Here is a 19,725-nt window from a genome sequence, read left to right as displayed (position 1 = left end):
GCGGGATAAATGTATGGGGTTGTGGAGATAGTGCGTGGGGTGGGATTGTTGATGGTGCATACTTGATGGGCTGAATGGCCTCCTTCTGCACTGTAGGGTTTCTATGATTCTATTGACTAAACACTATTTTCTTTTTATAGGCAACTTATACTTTAGAACGTGATATTCCCTTTTTATACTTACACGCATTGCACTCTTGCACAGTCCATAGTTAGTTCCAGCTTCTGATAAGTTGCTATTATCATCGTTACCCAGTAGTAGTAATTTGAGTGAATACCTCCAGGTTCTTTCTTTAGTTTTTAGGAAGTTTCTTAAATCCACCAACAGCATTAAAGCTGTTCTAATGATTCTTATCCCTAGCCATGCAAGGAGAAATCTGCCACAATCTACATGATGCAGCTGTTCCACTAGAGACCATCTCCTTCCCAATCTAGCTGTGGCAGTTTGAAAATTCAAGCCACTTTTCCCTTGGCTGACAACACGGAACTCCTATCAATGATAGTCATTGATTTGTAGGGAAGCCTGTAACCTGATCTCAAAAATAGCTTCTTCTGCCACCTTCCCCATGACAACGTGAAACACATTAACCTTATATCTTAAAAGCAAATGGGCAACTTACAGCAAGTTGTTTATCACCTGGTACATTCAATACCTTTCTGGGACTTGGGAGATTCAGTCTACTCTTCATAAACTCAGAGACTGCTGCCATTGTCTCCAAGTATAAATGTCTTGCACCTATACTTCAGTGATCCATCAAAGTCTTCCATTATCTCTGGTAATCAAACTACCCAGGTTTACTGTCAGACAGATTTCAGAATGGGTCACGTGACCCTTTCACTTTACCCTTAGTTTAAAGACTCAGACCAAAACATCTTAATCTTATAAACCTCATAGTTGTGTCATGATCCCAGCTGACAACTACTGGACAAGTCAGATCCCAGGATGGGACATTTGGTTTTTGTTAGAGACGTAGATGAACAGAGTCACAGGATTGCCAATTAACTTTTTGTAGAAGAATAAAGGAGGGAATGGTGGCATAATGGTTAACACTGCTACCTTACAGTGCCAGAGACCCAGGTTCAATTCCGGCCTTGGGTCATTGTCTTTGTGGAGTTTTCACGTTCTATCAATGGCTGGGTTTTCTCCAGGTCTGCCGGTTTCCTCTCTCAGTCCAAAGATTTGAGGGTTAGGTAGCTTGGCCATGCTAAATTGCCCCTTAGTTTCCCAGGATGTGTAGGTTAGGAGGATTAGCAGGACAAGTGTGCGGGGGTTATGGAGAAAGGGTGGGGAAGAGGGCCTGGGTAACATGCTCGGAGAGTTGGTTTAGGTTGAATGGCTTCCTCCTGCAGTGTAGGCACTCTGAATAAATGGCCTTATTTTACTGAAATATTTTAATGGTGTAAACATAGCAAGTTTGTTCTAATCCACATTACATTTATTTATTACAAAATCTATTGCTAATTTTAGTAGCTCATTCAATAAACATGCTCATCCTTCTGTGTCCTACATGAACTAATACAATAGTTCATAATGTTTTTTTTAATTGAAATTCCAGGTTTACAGAGAGTCTGATTGGAAGACCCATTGTAAGAGAGTTGGGAATATTTATAATACTCTGATATAAGATAATAAAATGTAAATGTGCAAAAATTGCAACTGAAATATAATAAGTCCTCATTTAAAGTTGTTCCATTCCTGAAAGTTACGACTTTACATGAAACTATTTTAAGCAAAAAATATTTTCCTATTAAAACAAGCCTATAACATGTACCCTACAGGGTTCTGTAAAAGCTTCATCACCCGGGATAAATATTAAAACGTTATGTCTTCTCGTTGAAATACTCTGCATTGTTAAATGAAATTACTTTTAAAAACTTGTATTTAAAAATTAAAAAGATATGGTGTTTTTTTTTACTTTGAACACTTGCCACATTCCCACTCTCTGACTGTCCTAGTTGCTGCAAACCTTTCCTCTTGTCGATCCTCTGATTTGCAGTCTCTTCTGCTCCCTAACTTTCCCTGTGCTGCCAACCCTCATTTGCAGCCTCCCTGCACCCTTATACATAACCATAACTTAAGCGTTCAGCATCCCTCAGAATTACAGTGCAATGGCCTGGTCAGATCTTTAATACACACATTAAGCATTGTTGTTATAGGGTGTCTATTTTTACACAATTTGCAAAGTGTTTTATAAAATCTTGAAATTCCATATTTTATTTCATTTTTGTCCCCTCAAGTACTCCTGCTTTTCTGCTTCCTCCACTCTTAGCCAATTGCTTGTACACCTTTGCAACAGTCCATAATGCCCTTTCTAGAGACTCTTAAGTTTATTAGTGTCACAAGTAGGCTTACATTAACACTGCAATAACGTTGCTATGAAAATCCCCTAGTCGCCACACTCTGGCAGCTGTTCAGGTACATTGACCATGCTAAATTCTCCCTCAATGTACCTAACCAGTCCATATTTTGGACTGTGGGAGGAAACTGGAGCACCCGCAGGAAACTCACGCAAACCCGGGGAGAACATGCGGACTCTGCACAGACAGTGACTGGGAATCGAACTCAGGCCCCTGTTGCTGTGAGGCAACAGTGCTAACAACTGTGCTGCCATTTAACAAGATGCTGTAGATGAAAAGCCCAAGTCCAGTGTCTCAATTATGAATGAATTTGTGCAATTTAATTTTGAAAGGCACTAGGAATTTGCTAATAAATTGTTGAATTATCATTTAGGCTTAAAAAAAGGTTGATCTCTGTTGCAAATAATATTTACTTAGAATCTAACCAGCCATTTTTGAAAATTGTACAAATGTGAGTTTTACCTACCTTTTTTTTTCCAGAGTTTGTTATTTTGAGAGATGAGAAGTGGGGTGGCTGCAAGACCTACACAGAGTATGAAGAACTTGAAAAAGATTTTGTTGATCAGGTTAGTTAAAACATTTTAGACCTATCTTTAATGTGACTCAATCTGCTGTTTTTCTGTATATGGTACCTAAACTCTTACTTGTAGGAGGAACTTGTTTTTCAACATTTAGCTCTTACCCTCGTTTGCTACAGAAATAGACATTGTACCCGTGATTTTTTTGGAGTCATTAATATCAGTACTTGTAATGCAAATCCTTGGCAGAGTTTTAGCAGATGAGTTATTATTTGCATGAAAATTCATATTAGTCATCCTTGAATGTTACAATTGGGTTACATCATTTTCTGTTTAGTCTGTTCATCCTGGGGATCTGAAGAATTCTGTGGAAACTGCTTTAAATAAGTTGCTGGACCCAATCAGGAAGAAGTTTCAAATGCCAGAGATGCTGAAATTAACCAGAGCTGCTTATCCTGAACCTAAAAAAAGTGAGTGATTTTTATTTAAAGTAGGGAGTTAAGCTTTTTGTCTTCCTAAGTGAAAGGAAACTGAAGTACATTAAAATTGAGGACGATTTTGATTTTTAAAAAATCCTTGCTATTTCTATGCTTCAGTGTTCATGATGTTAATTTAGCTAGCAGTTTTAATGTAGTGAAATATCCCAAAGTACTGCATAGTGTTGTGAGACAAAACTGACACTGAATCTCACTAAGGAATGATGGGACAGATGAACAAAACCCTACTTAAGTAGTATCTCAAGGGAAGAGCGAGGGATAGAGAGGTGGAGTCGTTTATAGGGAGAATCCCAGAGCTTGGAACGCAGACAACTATCCTGATTGCCAGTGGGAGAACAAAGGAATTTGAAGATGCATAAGTGGTATTGTAGGAATGCAGACAGTTGTAGGTCTGTAGGAGGTTATAGACTTTGGGCAGGGTGAATCCATGGAGTATTTGAGCAAAAGTATGAACATTTTACATTTGTGACTTTACAGGACGGGGCATGATGAATGAACAGGGTTTAGTGAGTTAAAGGATTTGGGGGGCATTTTGGCCCATTGTGCCTGTGCCATTGCCTGCTCCACAAAGTAGCTATCTGGTCTTGTTCTTTCCCTTCAGTGATTTTCGCCAAATATTTATTCAGCTCCCTCTTAAATATTGTGCTTCAAATCTATTTCTGGCAGTGTACTGTATATTCTACTAATTTTCTATCTGAAAACCATTCTTCAAATTACTATCTTTATGCTTCTAATATTCCAAAGTGTTGTCCATTTTTAATACCTATTCACTAGTGGAAAAAGCACTTCATTGCTTACGTGCTAGGAATTCTTTACAATATTGAATACTTCAAATAGATCTTCCTCTTGCCCTTTCTAAAATACATTTCTAGTTTTACAAGACTTCTCTTGCTATCACTTATTCTGGCATCTTTCTCCTCAATCTGTCTTGCATCATTTTTGCAACAACAATATCCTTTTCACACTCAGTTGTCCAAATCTGCAAACCATAGTTAACAAGTGGCCATACAATGTCTTATATCGAGAAGTTACTTCCTCCTTGTTTTTATATTCATTGCTGCTATGTACAACCTATCTGAAAGCCTACTAAAAACAGGAATGACATGTATTGGAAACTCAACCCAAGCCAGCGTTTGTTTATAAAGGTTTATTTATTTATTAGTCACAAGTAAGACTTATATTAACACTGCAATGAAGTTACTGAAGCCACACTCTGGTGCCTTTTCGGGTCAGTGCACCTAACCAGCACGGCTTTCAGATTGTGGGAGGAAACCGGAGCATCTGGAGGATACCCACGAAGATGTGGGGAGAACATGCAGATTCCGCACAGACAGTAACCCAATCTGGGAATTGAACCCGGGTCTCTGGCGCTGTGAAGTAGCTGTGGAGATAATAGAGGAGTTAACAGTTCAAGTGTGCATCCTTTGTCAAAACTCAAGGATATTCTAGAAAGATGAAGATGATGAAGGAACATGGCAAATGACTAGGGAGGAAAGTTTGACATGTGAAAGTGTTTATGCAGAAAACGGGATAATGACATTTGTAGAAGAGGATTTGATGAAAGGGAGGCATAATGAGAGAACTTAAATATACTAGGAATACAATCAATGGGAAAAATAATTAGGCTATGTGTAAATGAGCTGCTGATTGATCATGCTGCTTTAATGCTCTCACTGAAGATCGATTCATCCTCACTTGCCCCACCCCACCCCGCTCCTATTTGTCATGCTAATATGTCTCTTTTCAGTTAACTCAATGCCTGGAATATAATGAGTGTATTACAGCATTCCCATCATTTTAAATTCATGAAACACACATCTGCTCTTTCGATTAATTATTCTCTAAAGCTGTTTTTGTTGATTCTATGTGCATTTTTAAAATATGAAATTATCCTTTCAAAGAATCAATCTTAAATTTCCATTGTACCATTGCACAGTCATATATTTTTATTTTCAATTCCATTTTCAGAGGGAGTTTCCAAGGGACCAGCTGCTGAGAATGATGAAATTATACCTTCAAGGCTTGATATTAGAGTTGGCAGAATTATTAGTGTGGAGAGGGTAAGTTAGAAGCATCGATGTGAATCAGCTGTGACTAAATGAAATGCGCTTTTCCCCCCACTATTTTCCATCCCTTTCTGGTAGGTTCGTGGCACAGTACTTGGTAATCATTTGCTACTCGATCCCAGATACCATAATTTCTCAATTAAAGATAATGCATGAAAGAAAAGTGTGATTTTGGGGGTGGAAGTAAACCAATATATTAGGCAGGGGCGTTGATTTTGGTCCAGTTCAGTTTCTGGTTCATGGTAACTCCCTAGTGCCCTCCCAAGGATGTTGCTAGTTGGGGATTCAGTGAAGGTAATGCCATTAAATTCAGTGAACATCTGCACTTCTGATTTTATGATGGAGGGAAGATCATTCATGAAGCAGCTGAAGATGGTTGGGTCTAGGACACTGCCCTGAGGAATTCCTGTGGTGATGTCCTGGAACATAGATGATTGACCTCCAACAACCACAAGCATCTTCCTTTTGTGCTGGGTGTGAGTCCACCCAGAGGAGCATTGCCCTTATTTCTACTGACTTCAATTTTGCTAGGGCTCCTTAATGCCACCCTGTCAAATGCTGCCTTCATGTAAAGGGCAGTTGCTCCCATTTCCCATTGAGTTCAGTTCATTTGTTCATGTTTGGCTTGAGGCTGTGATTGTAGAATTCCTACACTGCAGAAGCAGGCTACTCAGGCCATCAAGTCTGTACTGACTGTCCGTAAGACCATCTTACCCAGGTCCACCCTACTGCCCTACCCCATAACCCTGTGCATCTTGGGCACTCGGGCAATTTACCATGGCCAGTCAACCTAACCTGCACACCTCTCTGATTCTATGGCAACATTTCTTTGCTTTTGATATGGAAATAATGAAGTTACAGTCTGGCAGTAAAACCCAGCAGACATCTAGTTGCATCACCATCCAGTTAATTAAATGATCATTACATCCTTTATTGAAACCCTATTTCAGTGTCATTGTGACTTTTGCAGTGTTATACATTAATCCTAATGGCTTCAATATCCAGTGGTAAAAAAGAAAATCTCTCATCTCCCTAATCAGTGCACATCTTCAACCCGTAGAACCCAACTTCTAATTTTTTAGTGAAGCAAAATCAAACAATTAATTTTAACTTGCTCTCAGCTAACTCACCATTTTTGGTGGTTTTATTATTCACCAGCAGCTGTGGCTCTGCTCTTTTTGACTGACAGGCCAATGGGCAAGGTCTTGGAGGGCTTTTGAACTACTTGCCTGCCATTTTGCCTTCCTGATCATCCTAATAATTCAGTGACTTTCCTAAATCTTTTCCTCTTTCCTGATCTTCTTGCGTTTTGTCTGCCCCTTCACAGTTAAGGTCCTCTGATTTCTGTCTAAATGTTTAGAGAAAAATTGCACTCTCCAAACCACTTGAACTTATTTGATATAAAAAGTCTTCCCACTAGAAGTATATTTGAAAATTCTGTGCTATATTTTCCTGCTTTGAGTTGCTGTTTTCATTCTTCCACCGTGGTGAAGTAACTGATGTTCTCTTCTTCATTGAAGACATCACACTTCACTCTTCTTCAGATCTGGTGCGACACCTTGGATCTTGCCTGCCTTTGTGTCTTTTTCTTGTTTAACAAAAATACTCTGATAATTGCATTTGGTTTTGAGAGCCAGCTTTTCGTCTGCTCTGGTCATCTGTAAATGCGATACATGAGGTCCTCGGGGAAAGTTTATTGGAAATTGATTCCAGTTGTTGTCTGTCCCTCCAACTGTCATTGCCAAAGCTGCATCTGAAATTCTGCTTTTGTTTAGTTCTAATTCTAGATACTGTTGCATCTGTTCTAAAAAGGATCAGTTAAGCTAATTTTTTCTCTTTGACCTGAAATTTCAGTGGCTTTTGTGAAGAATCTTCATTACACCATTCTTTGCCATTCTACTATTATGTAGAGATGTTGGCAACACCATTCTATCATTATGATCAGTATTCAGTTTTCTTACCTCCAGATTTGGCTGGTTTTAACTCTGGCTTCCAGAAGATCTGTTATAGTGATAGTAGTTCATTTCATTTACATTTGAAGCACATCCCAGAGCTTACTCTTGAGCTATGCTGTCTCTTTAGTGTCCTTTTCTCCTTTTAGAAGATTTTCTTACAATGAACATCTCTAAGAATCTTGTCATTCTCACCGGTCTAAATAGCTATACTTTCTTGTCTTTAGCTTGAATTTTATTGCTTTATCTGTCAACGTTAAGGAACTTGCTTTCAAAGCTGTCCTCAAATCGAACTCCTTCAACTCTTCCTAAAGTATGCAACCAAGAAACTTGATTTCCCCTTAAGCTAAACATTTTGTCCTTTCTATTCTATCTAAAGCCAAAATCCGTCTTAGGCGCAACATGCTGCTGCTCTCGTACACATGGACGGATATCAGAAAATGTTTGTATTCTGTTAGGTAATCTTTCTCAGTTCTAGTTCCCAACCTCTATATACAGTATTTCTTTTTTACTTCAGTCTGAGGTCCCTATCTGATTTAAAAAGCCAAACATCATCCCAGTACTCAAAGAAAAATCAGACATGCGTGCCTTAATGATTATTATCCATTGGCTCTGACATCCATCATTATGAAGTGCTTTGAAAGATAATTCATGGCACAATCAATTCCTACCTCCCAGACTGTCTGGATTCACTCGCCTATCGGTGCAACAGGTCCACAGCAGATGTCATTTCCCTGACCTTACACTCAATCCTGGAATATGTCGATAACAAAGACACTAATGTCAGACTCCTATTTACAGATTACAGCTCAGCCTTTAACACCATTATTCCTATGTGACTCCTCTCCAAACTTCATGGGCTGGGACTCAACTCATCTCTCGGTGACTGAGTCCTGGACTTCCTAACCCACAGACTGCGGTCAGTAAGGATAGACAACAGTAATACTGAAGACTTGTGCTCCGGTGCTTGCCGCTGCCCTAGCCAAGCTCTTCTAGTACAGTTACAACACTGTCATCTAACGAGTAATGCGGAAAAGTGCCCGGGTATGTCCTGTACTCAAAAAGGACAAATCCAACCCGGCCAATTACCAACCAATCAGTCTACTCTCAATCATCAGTAAAGTGATGGACGGGTCATCAAAAGTGCTATCAAACACAAATAACCTGTTCATTGATGCCTAGTTTGGGCTTTGCCAGGGTCACTGAGCTCCTGACCTCATTACAGCCTTGGTTCAAACATGGTCAAAAGAGCTGAATTCCATGGTGAGGTGAGAGTGACAGTCCTTGACATCAAAGCCGCATTCGACCGAGTCTGGAATCAGTGGGTATCAGGGAGCAAACTCTCAGCTGGCTGAAGCCATACCTGGTACATAGGAAGATGGTTGTGGTTGTGGAGGGTCAGTCATCTCAGTTCCAGGACACCTCTGCAGGACTCCCTCAGGGTAGTGTCCTAGGCCTAACAATCTTCAGCTGCTTCATCAATGACCTTCACTCTGTCCTTAGGTCAGAAGTGGGGATGTTTGCAGATGATTGCACAATGCTTAGCATCCATTCGCGACGACTCAGATGCTGAAGCGGTCCATGTTCAAATGCAACAAGATTTGAACAATATACTGGCTTGGGCTGACAAGTAGCAAGTAACATTCGTGCCATACAAATGCCAGGCAATGATCATCATCAATAAGATACACTCTAACCACCGCCCCTTGACATTCAATGGTGTAACCATCACTGAATTCCCCACTGTCAACATCCTTGGGGTTACCATTGAGCAGAAACTTAATTGGACTCACCATATCAACCCAGTGGCTACAAGAGCAGGTCAGAGGCTAGAAATGATGCGGCAAGTAACTCAACTCCTGACTCTCCAAAGCCTACCAAACACCTACAAGGCACTAGTCAGGAGTGTGATGGAAAATTGCCCAGGATGGGCGCAGCTCCAACAACACTGAAGAAGCTTGACACCATCCAGGACAAAGCAGCCTGCTTGATTGGTACCACACCTACAAACAATCCCTTTACCACCGATGCTCAGTAGCAGCAGTGTGTACTATCTACAAGATGCACTGCAGCAATTCACCAAAGATCCTTAGATATCACGTGACAACAGTAAATCAAATCAAATTTTTTCTCTTGGTTAGCAGTACTGCGACGATCAATGTTTTTCTGAACATTCCTTTTTTGTTCTTTGCACTGTTAAAATCCACCATTCTGTAAAACTACTTCTTTCAAGTTCCTAAGTGCATTTAAAATTAAGATTCTTCACGCACCTTTATACTTTAACAGAATCTTCCCCAGGAGCTTTCTACCTGATGCTGTCTTTTCATACCCAGTAATCTTCAGGCTTTTGAAATCTAAGCTCGTAATCACAATCTCCTGATTTACTCCAGAAGCAAATGCAATTGCTATGAAATTGATGTTCCTTTTTGTTTACTGCAGCACCCTGATGCAGATAGTCTGTATGTGGAGAAGGTGGATGTCGGAGAAGCACAACCACGGACAGTTGTCAGTGGGTTAGTGCAGTATGTTCCTGCAGAGGAGCTCCAGAATCGTGACGTAATATTATTATGTAATCTGAAGCCACAGAAGATGCGAGGAATTGAATCTCAAGCTATGTTGCTCTGTGCATCCATGTGAGTAGACAAGAGTAATTGAGAGTCAAAAACCTATTAAACCATGGTTTGATCATCACAGGGTATGTTTTTGATAAAGAAAACTGACTGTTAAATAAAAAGTTCTAGTCAATATTAAGTTGCTGTTTCTCTACACACTGGCTATGATTGTAACACTACATTCTGCACTCTCCTTTCCTTCCCTATGTACTGTATGTTTTGTCTGTATAGCCTGCAAGAAACAATACTTTTCACTGTGTACATGTCGCAATAAATCAAATCAAATTCTTTCTCTCAGTTAGCAATACTGTTATGAACAATGCTTTTCTGAGAATCCTGAAATATTAATGTTGGCTCATGTTTCATACTATAGTTATTGGATTTTCAGAGCAGACAATATTCTAAACAATTTCATATGACAATATTCCACATACGAGATTGATATCCCTGTACAAAATTATTAATATATCTGTTGAATATTTTTCACATTAAACCTCATGTTACCTTTTTATTTGCTATCAGCACTCTTCTGTAGTCACTTTCGGATTGGGAGCATTACCAGTGAACATGATTTATAATGCTTTCATTTTGATCAATTCCAAAACAGACGTTCCAATTTCTGCACATCTTTACTCAGATGTAGAATGAAATTGACCAGATACAATGACGATATCAGTTCCATAAGTGGAATGTTATAATATAGCTCTGTTGATAATGTGCATCTGTTAAGACCGTAAAGCATTTTGGCTTGTATTGTTTGAGCACAGATACGTACTTCTCATTTTATTCCTTTGCCTATCAATCTTAGATGTTAAACAGTATTTTGGTAATATAGTACTAACAATGAACTTTATTATTGCAGTTGGTATATAACCAATATCTCTGCTTTATTGCCACATTCCATACAGAATGTGAACATTTGTTAGATGCAATATCTCAATTTCTACGGTCATTTCCTACAGCAATATTTGACCTTTTTCTTTAATGTGAAGATTAAATAGAATTCTACTTTCCAGAGGGTTCTTTCGAATTTCCTCTCTCCCCTGTTGAATTACTGAGACCTCCAGCTCATATGTTTAAAGATATGAGGCCTTCCATTATCTCCATCAAAGAAGAAGCCTGCTTGAGAGTAAATCTGATGTGCCAAATTTATCCCTTTGTGATAAAGCGTAATAAAATGGACATTCAGTAAGGGATATAGCGCCTCATTGTATTACCAAATTCATCTTGATGGAGACAATACACTATCTTTCCGACTGTCAAGATAATTATTTGGCTTAACTGTTGATTTCTTGATATCTTCAGGATCTTGCCTCTTTGCTAACTGTGGTGATCTCACTGGATATAAAAATTCTAAAATAGACACTTGTTTGACGTTTTCCTTGATGCTAGGCCCCCCCTTCCTCTGAGATTAAAGGAACATTACTAACATTCTTTTGGGTATGATTTTTAAAAATTCTTTCTTGGGGATGTGGGCAATGCTGGCACAGCCAGAATTTGTTGCTCATCCCTTACTGCCTTTGAACCAAGTGGATTGGTAGGACAGTTAAGAGTTAATCACATTCCTGTGGGTCTGGAGTCATATGTGGGCCAGACCAGGTAAGGATGGAAGATTTCCTTCCCTAAAGGGTATGAGTGAACCATGTGGGTTTTTATGACAATCAATGATTTCATATATGCCATTACTGAAGCTAGCTTTCAATTCCAGATAACTGAATTTAAATTCTACTGTCTGCCATGGATATCAATCCATGGCCTCAGGACATTTTTCTCGGCCTCTGGGTTACTAGTCCGGTGACATCTCCCCTTCTCCAACTCTTATTTGGCTAATTTATTTATATCCACATTTTTTATTTGTCCATTTGCTTCTGGATCTTTGTGGCTGAGCTATGACTTGGTAGCCTATCCATTCGTGGCCTTTATATTTAACAAAACATTTTGCATCTTTTCGTCATTTTTGGAAATTTGCATTTTAAAATGGATTTTAGCCCAAGAAATTTCAAATGGAAATTGATTTTGGAATACCTTGTACTTTGTAGCTGATGCATATTTCACAGTGCTGCAACTTTGATGCAATCCATAGAGCTGTAAATTCAATCAGTTTCTGGCTCAAAGAACGTGCTGACAAGTTTTCTGTAGCTTACACGTGACTGTTTACATTCAGGCAGCATCTTAGCAGTCCATTTATTGGTAGAAATATCTTCAGCTGTACAAGTCTATAAAAGTAGAAAAAAATCCTCAATGGATAGAAATGCAAAGAAACAACAAATCTCGTGTTTACATTAAGACCAGTCCAGATTGACAACAGTAGCCTTATCCAGTTCTGTGCTGTCCTATGTCGTATAGCCTGGAGTTTTAAAATAAAACCTTCTGTTGCAAATAAAATGCCTGGCTGACTAGCTCTGCCATCTTGGGGCTTGTAATTGGAGCTCAGTTTATGCATTCTATCTTATGGCTGAGTCTTACTATTTCCCCTGAAATGGATAGAACAGTGCTAACACTCAAAGTGCACAGGTAACAGCCATGCATACTTTGCCATACTAGTTGGCAGTTTCTGATTTTTGTCCATTCATGGTCCTGGAGTATAATTTTACACCTTCAGCAGGATTTGCTTGGTAGCCAGAGGAGCAGAAACCACAGCAGATGCTTGTCCCGTCACAGATAGAAATTGACTAACTCACCCCAGAGTGGCAATCACATCAGGAAGCTTTTGGGTGTGCATGTCTGAGTGCATTTACCCTCTGAGACATCAGAGTCTCAGCAAGAGGTTATTGACAATGAGTGCCATGTTAGAAATACCCAGTACTTCAGTTTTGCCATCCCTCATTCTTAGTTGCTTAATACAGAATGCAGTTCCATTCCAGATTTAAGTGACTGTGGATTTGCATGTTGTCCTCATGTCTGTGTGAGTTTCCTCCAGGTGCTCTGGGTTCTTTCTCACAGTCCAAAGATGTGCAGGTTAGGTGAATTGGCCATGCTAAATTGTCCCTCAGTTTCCAAAGATGTGTAGGTTAGGGGGAATCAGACATGTGGGGTTACGGGGATAGAGCAGGAATGGACTCTGTTGGACGGATGCTCTGTCGAGGAGTCAGTGCAGAGATGGTGGACTGAATGACCTCCTCCTGCACTGTAGAGATTCTGTGAGTATCCCCACAACACTAATACAGATTAGCAAAAGAGAAAAAGATTAAGGCCCCAATGTTTTACCTTTCATCCCCCACCTTTGGCCTTCCCAGTCTAAGCACTGGGGACTGTTCCCAAAGTATATCCTTCCCTAATGTGTGTATTTATGGGAGTTCCGATTGTTGAAACTAGTCTGATATTCCTTCAATGTTGATGCAACCCTTACTGCCAGCTTCTTCTGACTGAGTTTTCAATTACTATTTGAAGAAGAAAAATTAGTTGAAAGCTGCAATTAGGACCTCTGCTGCTTCATTATTTGCATACTTGCACCAACAGCTGGGACAAGTACTCCACTCCCATCACCTCTCGGGGACATCCAAGAAGTTGCTTGGAAGTGTACAGGCAGAGGAGCCCTGGCATCATTGGATTCCCTCCTTTTTTCTTCTAATTGACACTTGGAAACTGAATGTTCCCTCGAGCAGAGGAACATCTACCCCTGAAACTTAAACTGGCTGAATGAACAATTATTATTAATGATGCTAAAATTGGTCACTATATACTTGGCAAAGGAGAGGAAATAGATGAGTTACCTGCGGAATGCTGCCTGTTATCCCCACAGAGAAAAGCCTATGTTGATATCAGTATTAAAATGGGACTCAAGTTGTGATAATTCCTATGATTAAGTGATTTGCTGATACTATCCAAGGTCTTAGCAGAGCAGTATTCACTCAGATGAGCTACCAAAGTTACACCAGTGCCAGTGGACTGTTCCCCGACATGAACTAGCATCTACAGAGTGAGGGAGTATGCTGAGACGGTAATGTCACTGGACTAATAATCCAGAAGCCCAAACTTATGCTATGTGGACATGGTTTCAAGTCCAATTATGGCAATTGGTGGAATCAATTCAATTAATAAATCTGGAATTATGAAAAAGCTAGCCTCTAATGGTGACCGTAAAATGATCATCAGTTGTCATAAAAATTCATCTGGTTTCTTTAGAGAAGGAAATCTGCTGTCCTTGCATGTGACTCCAGACTCGCAACAAAATGGGTGACTCCTGACTGCCCTCTGAAATGACCAAGAAATCCATTCAGTTCAAGGGCAGTTGGGGATGTGGCCTTGCCCACATCCCATGAAAGAATGTATATAAAAAATGCCCGTGGCACCCACCATGTCTGTAGCATCTGTGCCACTACAGTAGATGGTGCATGTAATTGAACTCAGTAGTTTTATGGTGTTTAGTTGAAACTTGCACTCTCTTGCTTTGTGAAATAAATATTTCATTACAACTGTTGGCATCGGTGTGAACTAATTAGAAATGATACAGATGTGTGACAAAGTCGCACAGTAGGATTTAATGAAAGTGGCACTTTTCCAATAAACTGTGACCTTGACAAGGTGGTAAAATTGCTGAAACTAATTTTTAGCACGATGGTGACTGAAAAATATGAGAAGAAAAGTAAATGTTTCAAATGCAGATTTTGTATTGAACATTGCTGTTGAGTCAGGTTTGTGCTCCTTGTAATTACAGAGAAGGTGAAAAGCGTAAAGTGGAACCGTTAAACCCTCCAGAAGGTTCTGCCCCGGGAGAGCGTGTGTTTGTGGTAGGATTTGAAAATGGTGCAGCGGATGATGAACTGAAACCAAAGAAGAAAGTGTTTGAACAATTACAGGTAATACTTACAACAGGAAGCTACAGAAGGATTTATTGAAGAGAGAAAAAAAGCATACTGTTGTAACAAATTGTTTGCATATGATATCTCTTTGCAGCTGTGGACAATAAGCTTGCTTTGGGATTTATGAGAATTTGAGAAATGCTTTTGAGGTTATCATCACAAGATGTGAACCAAATGTGTTAGTAAAGAAAAGCAACAGAAGTTGAAGCTGATGACGTAATTACCAGAAGAATGTGTATTTTTCTAGAATGGAGAATAGTGAACAGCTTGAGGGTTGCACTGATTAACAAATATTCGTTAGGTAGGAAAGCATCTTTTGTACTTAGAGTGGTAATGGTGTTCCCTTAAATAGGGCGGCACAGTGGTACAATGGTTAGCACAACTGCCTTACAGTGCCTGGAAGTCGATTCTGACTGTGGGTGGCGATTTGCAATTTGCACATTCTCCCCTGTCTGTTGCAGTTTGCGTGTTCTCTCCCGGTCAGTGTGCAGTTTGCGTGTTCTCTCTGTCAGTGTGCAGTTTCCTCCGGTTTTCTCTTGCAGTCTAAAGATGTACAGGTTAGATTAATTGGCCATGCTAAATTGCCCCTCGGCGTCCAAAGATGTGTATAGTAGGTGGATTAGCCATGGTAAATGTGCAGGATAACAGGGTAAGGCAGAGGGGAGGAACTGGATGGGGTGTTCTTTTGGAGAGTTGGTGTGGACCTCATACACTCAATGGCCTCTTTCAGCACAGTAAGCATTCTGTGGAAATCATTTGTATCCATAGTGGCATTTTCAATGTTTCATTGATCAGATGTTGATACAGATCAATGACCCTATTCACTGCCTTAGAAGGGAATTATTGACTGTAGTACATGCATCCATTTTTAAGAGATGTTCTATGCTTATATTGCCTTTGCTTAGCAGAGTGAGTCTTCTGACCTGTTGGAGCACAATTGTATCCAACTTTTAATCATGGAAGAAAGGACAGTGTCGGGAGAATTTTCTAATGCAGCTTTTCCACCAGTCCCTCTTCATGACTCATTAAGTTCTTTCGTAATTTATTTTAGACTGCTGTTGTAACATTATAAGGAGAGAAAGTAGCTTTGAAAGATTACAGTTCAGAAACATCCTCTGTGGAATAAACTGGTATACTTCAGATACAGAATACACCATTGATAATAACTGCAGCTCGTACAGAGACAAACTGAAAAGGGACACTGTAAAAATTGAGATTTACAGCATAAGGAGACTGTGAACTATCCTATTTGTTGTTACTGTTAGAGTAATCATAACCCTATTGCCTTCTCTTTCCATCACTGTTGTTCCTTCATCTGCTTTTAATATTTGTTGTTTTCCTTAAAATAAGCAATAGTCACTGTCTCAATCATTTACACATGTAAATTGTTGCAACTAAATGATGTACAAAATTATTTTATTAATATTTATTTTATTTGCAGGTTGATTTCAAGATCTCAGATGATTGCACAGCCCAGTGGCAGCAGAAGAATTTTATGACCAAGCTTGGTGTTGTAACATGTAAATCACTGAAAGGAGGAAATATAAGTTAGTGAACAAGGACTATGTAGTTCTACATGGAAATACAAGGATTGTCCTTCATTAACATTAATTCTTCAGCTCCATGCCCTGTCATTATATTGCAACCTCTTAGTGATTTACACTCAAGACATGTCAACTTCTGCTGATGGTGATAGCACAAAACATTGAAGTATGGAGAAGAAACTTGGTGATGGCTTTTAATCTTGGAAAAATCAGATGTTTGTGAATAATGGTATTTTGACCAAAATATTATTAATATATAAAGATAATCAAAGTATTATGATGCAGTTATTTCTGTTGTGGCATCCTTAAAATTTCTCGGATAATTGTTGAGGGCATTTTGGCTAATAATCGATTCCTTGACACCTGTAGTAGGGAAATTTGGTAATGTGATAACAACACTCCTGGGTGGTCCGATATTAAAGCATCATCTAATCGCAAGGAAGGATTTTGTGTTACTGCACCAACTAAAAACCTTGTTGAAGGGCAGTGCTTTCATTTGTTAGATGGCAAAGGGGTAGCATTCTTTAACAGTTCCCTCAAACTTCCATCAGAATATTATGAATTATTCCAGTTTCTTCTGTCTTAATTGTACACCCTCAGCTGGAGCTGAATGTGCGCAGCCTATTGATCAGTGTATACAGTTGAATTCAAATGGTGAATACTGTAATTATACAAACTCAACCTCAAAATTGTACTTGGATTTTAATCTGCTGATGAAATATTCCTTCCTGTACAATTTAACATGCAATTAAATCATCTAAAGCCAGATGTAATTGACTGTCCATTGACTATGCATGTTTAAGTTTGCAACAGTGTGATTAAGTTGCACATTCTGACCCAGGAAATTCTAGCATCTATGTACAGAACTGCCAAGTTTCATTCATTGAGGCTTTGGGTCAGAGACTGTTCTAGCCACCATCTTGCAGCTTACCCTTTATGAATGACTTGTGACATCTCATCATGTTAAAGTTGATGTACGTTATATGTTTGTTGTAGTTTAGATGGTCAGATCATGTACGATGATTTTAAACAAGCAAAATTGCTTTTCATTCAACAGATGATTTGAAGTAATACTGACATGTTTATCCAACTGGAATTATGCTTTAAAAGGTAGATTCTTTTATTTGTCTTCAACAAATTTTCTACTTTAAAGGCACATTTGCTTCCAGAATTGGCCAAGGATCTGGAACGTCCTCTTGCCAGTGATACAGTAATCAGAATATACAATGATATCATTAACTATATTTTTGTTAAAAATTTTAATAAATAATTCTATCAAGAAATGGCTAAGCACATTGGATGTTGCAGACAATATCCTGGGTGTGGTGCTGAAGACTTGTGCTCTAGAACTTGCCACACCTTTAGCCAAGCTGTTGCAACGTTGGCATTTACAACAGAATATGTCCTAGCCACAGAAAAAAATGGGTGAATGCAATCTGATCAATACCACCTCAGCAGCCTATGCACGATGATCAACAAAATGATAAAATGGGTGTATGATCAAGTGCCACTTACTTACTTGCCACATAACCTGCTCATGAGCTGCATTCCAGAGGTGAGATGGGAACAGCCTCTAGGGAGTGTGGCACCAACGCATTCTCATTAAAAAATTTAAAAGTAGTCATTGGCCAGAATCATACCAGACACAAAGAAAGATGCTTGTTTGTTGGAGGCCAATCAGCTCAGCCCCAAGACATTGATGTGATGTGGAGACATTCTCTTAGAACCAAACCTTTGAGCTATGACTACAATGACCATCTCCATCATCAACCTGGAAGTCAGGATAGACATGGATGATTGCAGTGTCCGTTCTATCTGGGGTTTCCATTTTTACAAAGTAAAAAGTGATTGGTTTTCCAGCATTAAATGAAGTCTAATTACAAAGTGGTGTAAATGATGTATCTGCTTTTACAATAGAAAAGAACTCATACTTTTTAATTGTATTTAAGTATTTCATCACATGTTTAGATTGTTGTCAAGCTCCAACAATTTCTATTTCTGCTGTAATTTAGAATTATACACTACAGGAGGAAGTCATTCGATCCTTTGTGCTTGTGCCAGCTCTTTACAAAGAGTGATCCAATTAATCTTACTCCCTGCTTTTTTCCTCTTACCGCTGCAAATTGTGACTCAAGTAAGATGTGCTAGAAAGTATCATCTTGTCCAGGGTTGACTTGACCGCACTTGACTCTGCCACAGTGATCCCATCAGACTAGCCACTCAACTTCAAAAAGCTCGATTGTCAGCATTTCTAAGCTTAGAGCGGTCAGTGCTTTAATTGTTGGCTTGTGATGCAGCCGATTTTTCTGTTAATTGTCCAAAGAATGGGGATGATGGCACTGTGTAACTGGTGCTCACATTTTCTGTCTCCTTGAAGCAGTTATTTAGGAAATTATGAAGTTATTGAAGCAAGAAAGATTGTACATTTAACTCCAGGCATCATTGGATAGGTTGGTTCCTTTTGGAAAAGCAGAGAATTCCAGAGCTCCAGTTATAACTCAGAATTGCCTAGCGTGTTACTTAGAATTGGAGTGCTAACTTAGCTAGTCTCCACTGCCAATTCGACAGATACTAAGATACATAAGTTACAATAGATCTTGGTATTTTCTGACTGGGAAAGGGAGGTAGAAAAATCAGCCAGCGGGCTTTCTGTTGACAGGTGTGTAGTGACCACTACTGTAGGTGTACCTAAAATAGATACTGGGTGAGGACAGGGGAGTTAGGACTATTTTTGTCATTGCTTCCAGGCTCCATTAACTCCAAGCTAACACAGGGAAAACAGTTTTTTAGGTGGGGTGTAGATGATAGCTGTGGAACTAGATCCCAAATGGAATCTCCTTTTGGGGTGGGAGGTGTTAAAACATTTATCCAGTGTTGTTTTAAAAGAATACATAAAAAGGCCAATAAGCCACTCTTTAAAAAAGAATGCTTTCTTTTTCACCACAGTATGGTTTTGTGCACAAATTAAAGAGAATGCACAAAATCCTTGACAATGTAAATGAAACATGCAGGTGAGAGGATGTTTAAAATTAATTTTCACTAGTGCTTTCTAAGTATTAATGTCAGGGGAATTGTTTAATTGAAAAAACTCTTCAGCTTATGCACACAATTTTTTTTCCAATTAGCCTTTCCATTCTGTCAGCCTTTGGAGTTTATATTCCCTTGTATTGGCCCATTTGAATATATCAGTATGCGTAGTTTTAGGCTGTATAAGCTCAAAATTATTTTCATGTGGCTCTTCGGGCATAATTTAAGATTCAAATGAAAACCATAGACTTTTGTGGTGATCATATCATTAGGTTACCATTTCACTGGTGGACATCTAGCTACAACAGATATATGGCAAGTGAAGCAACTTATTTATGTCACAAACAAAA

At 39.2% G+C, this 19,725-nt stretch overlaps 1 protein-coding gene across 1 annotated transcript in view; it reads left to right on the top strand.

Annotated features, from left to right (window-relative positions):
• The window catches only part of yars1 (tyrosyl-tRNA synthetase 1), a 31,027-nt gene extending 13,913 nt beyond the window's left edge, over nt 1-17,114 (top strand). Inside the window, exons 9-14 of the mRNA XM_080211388.1 lie at nt 2,838-2,923; nt 3,213-3,345; nt 5,341-5,432; nt 9,830-10,023; nt 14,660-14,801; nt 16,246-17,114. Coding sequence (XP_080067514.1) covers nt 2,838-2,923; nt 3,213-3,345; nt 5,341-5,432; nt 9,830-10,023; nt 14,660-14,801; nt 16,246-16,356 — 758 coding nt within the window. The 3' untranslated portion in view covers nt 16,357-17,114. The remainder of the gene's footprint in view (nt 1-2,837; nt 2,924-3,212; nt 3,346-5,340; nt 5,433-9,829; nt 10,024-14,659; nt 14,802-16,245) is intronic.
• The last annotated feature ends 2,611 nt before the right edge of the window (nt 17,115-19,725 follow it).

This window comes from Carcharhinus amblyrhynchos, chromosome 24 (genome assembly GCF_965287045.1).
Source record: "Carcharhinus amblyrhynchos chromosome 24, sCarAmb.v2.hapA, whole genome shotgun sequence".
Taxonomy (NCBI): domain Eukaryota; kingdom Metazoa; phylum Chordata; class Chondrichthyes; order Carcharhiniformes; family Carcharhinidae; genus Carcharhinus; species Carcharhinus amblyrhynchos.
Note: the sequence above shows the minus strand (reverse complement) of the source record. Positions and strands in the feature narration are given on the sequence as shown.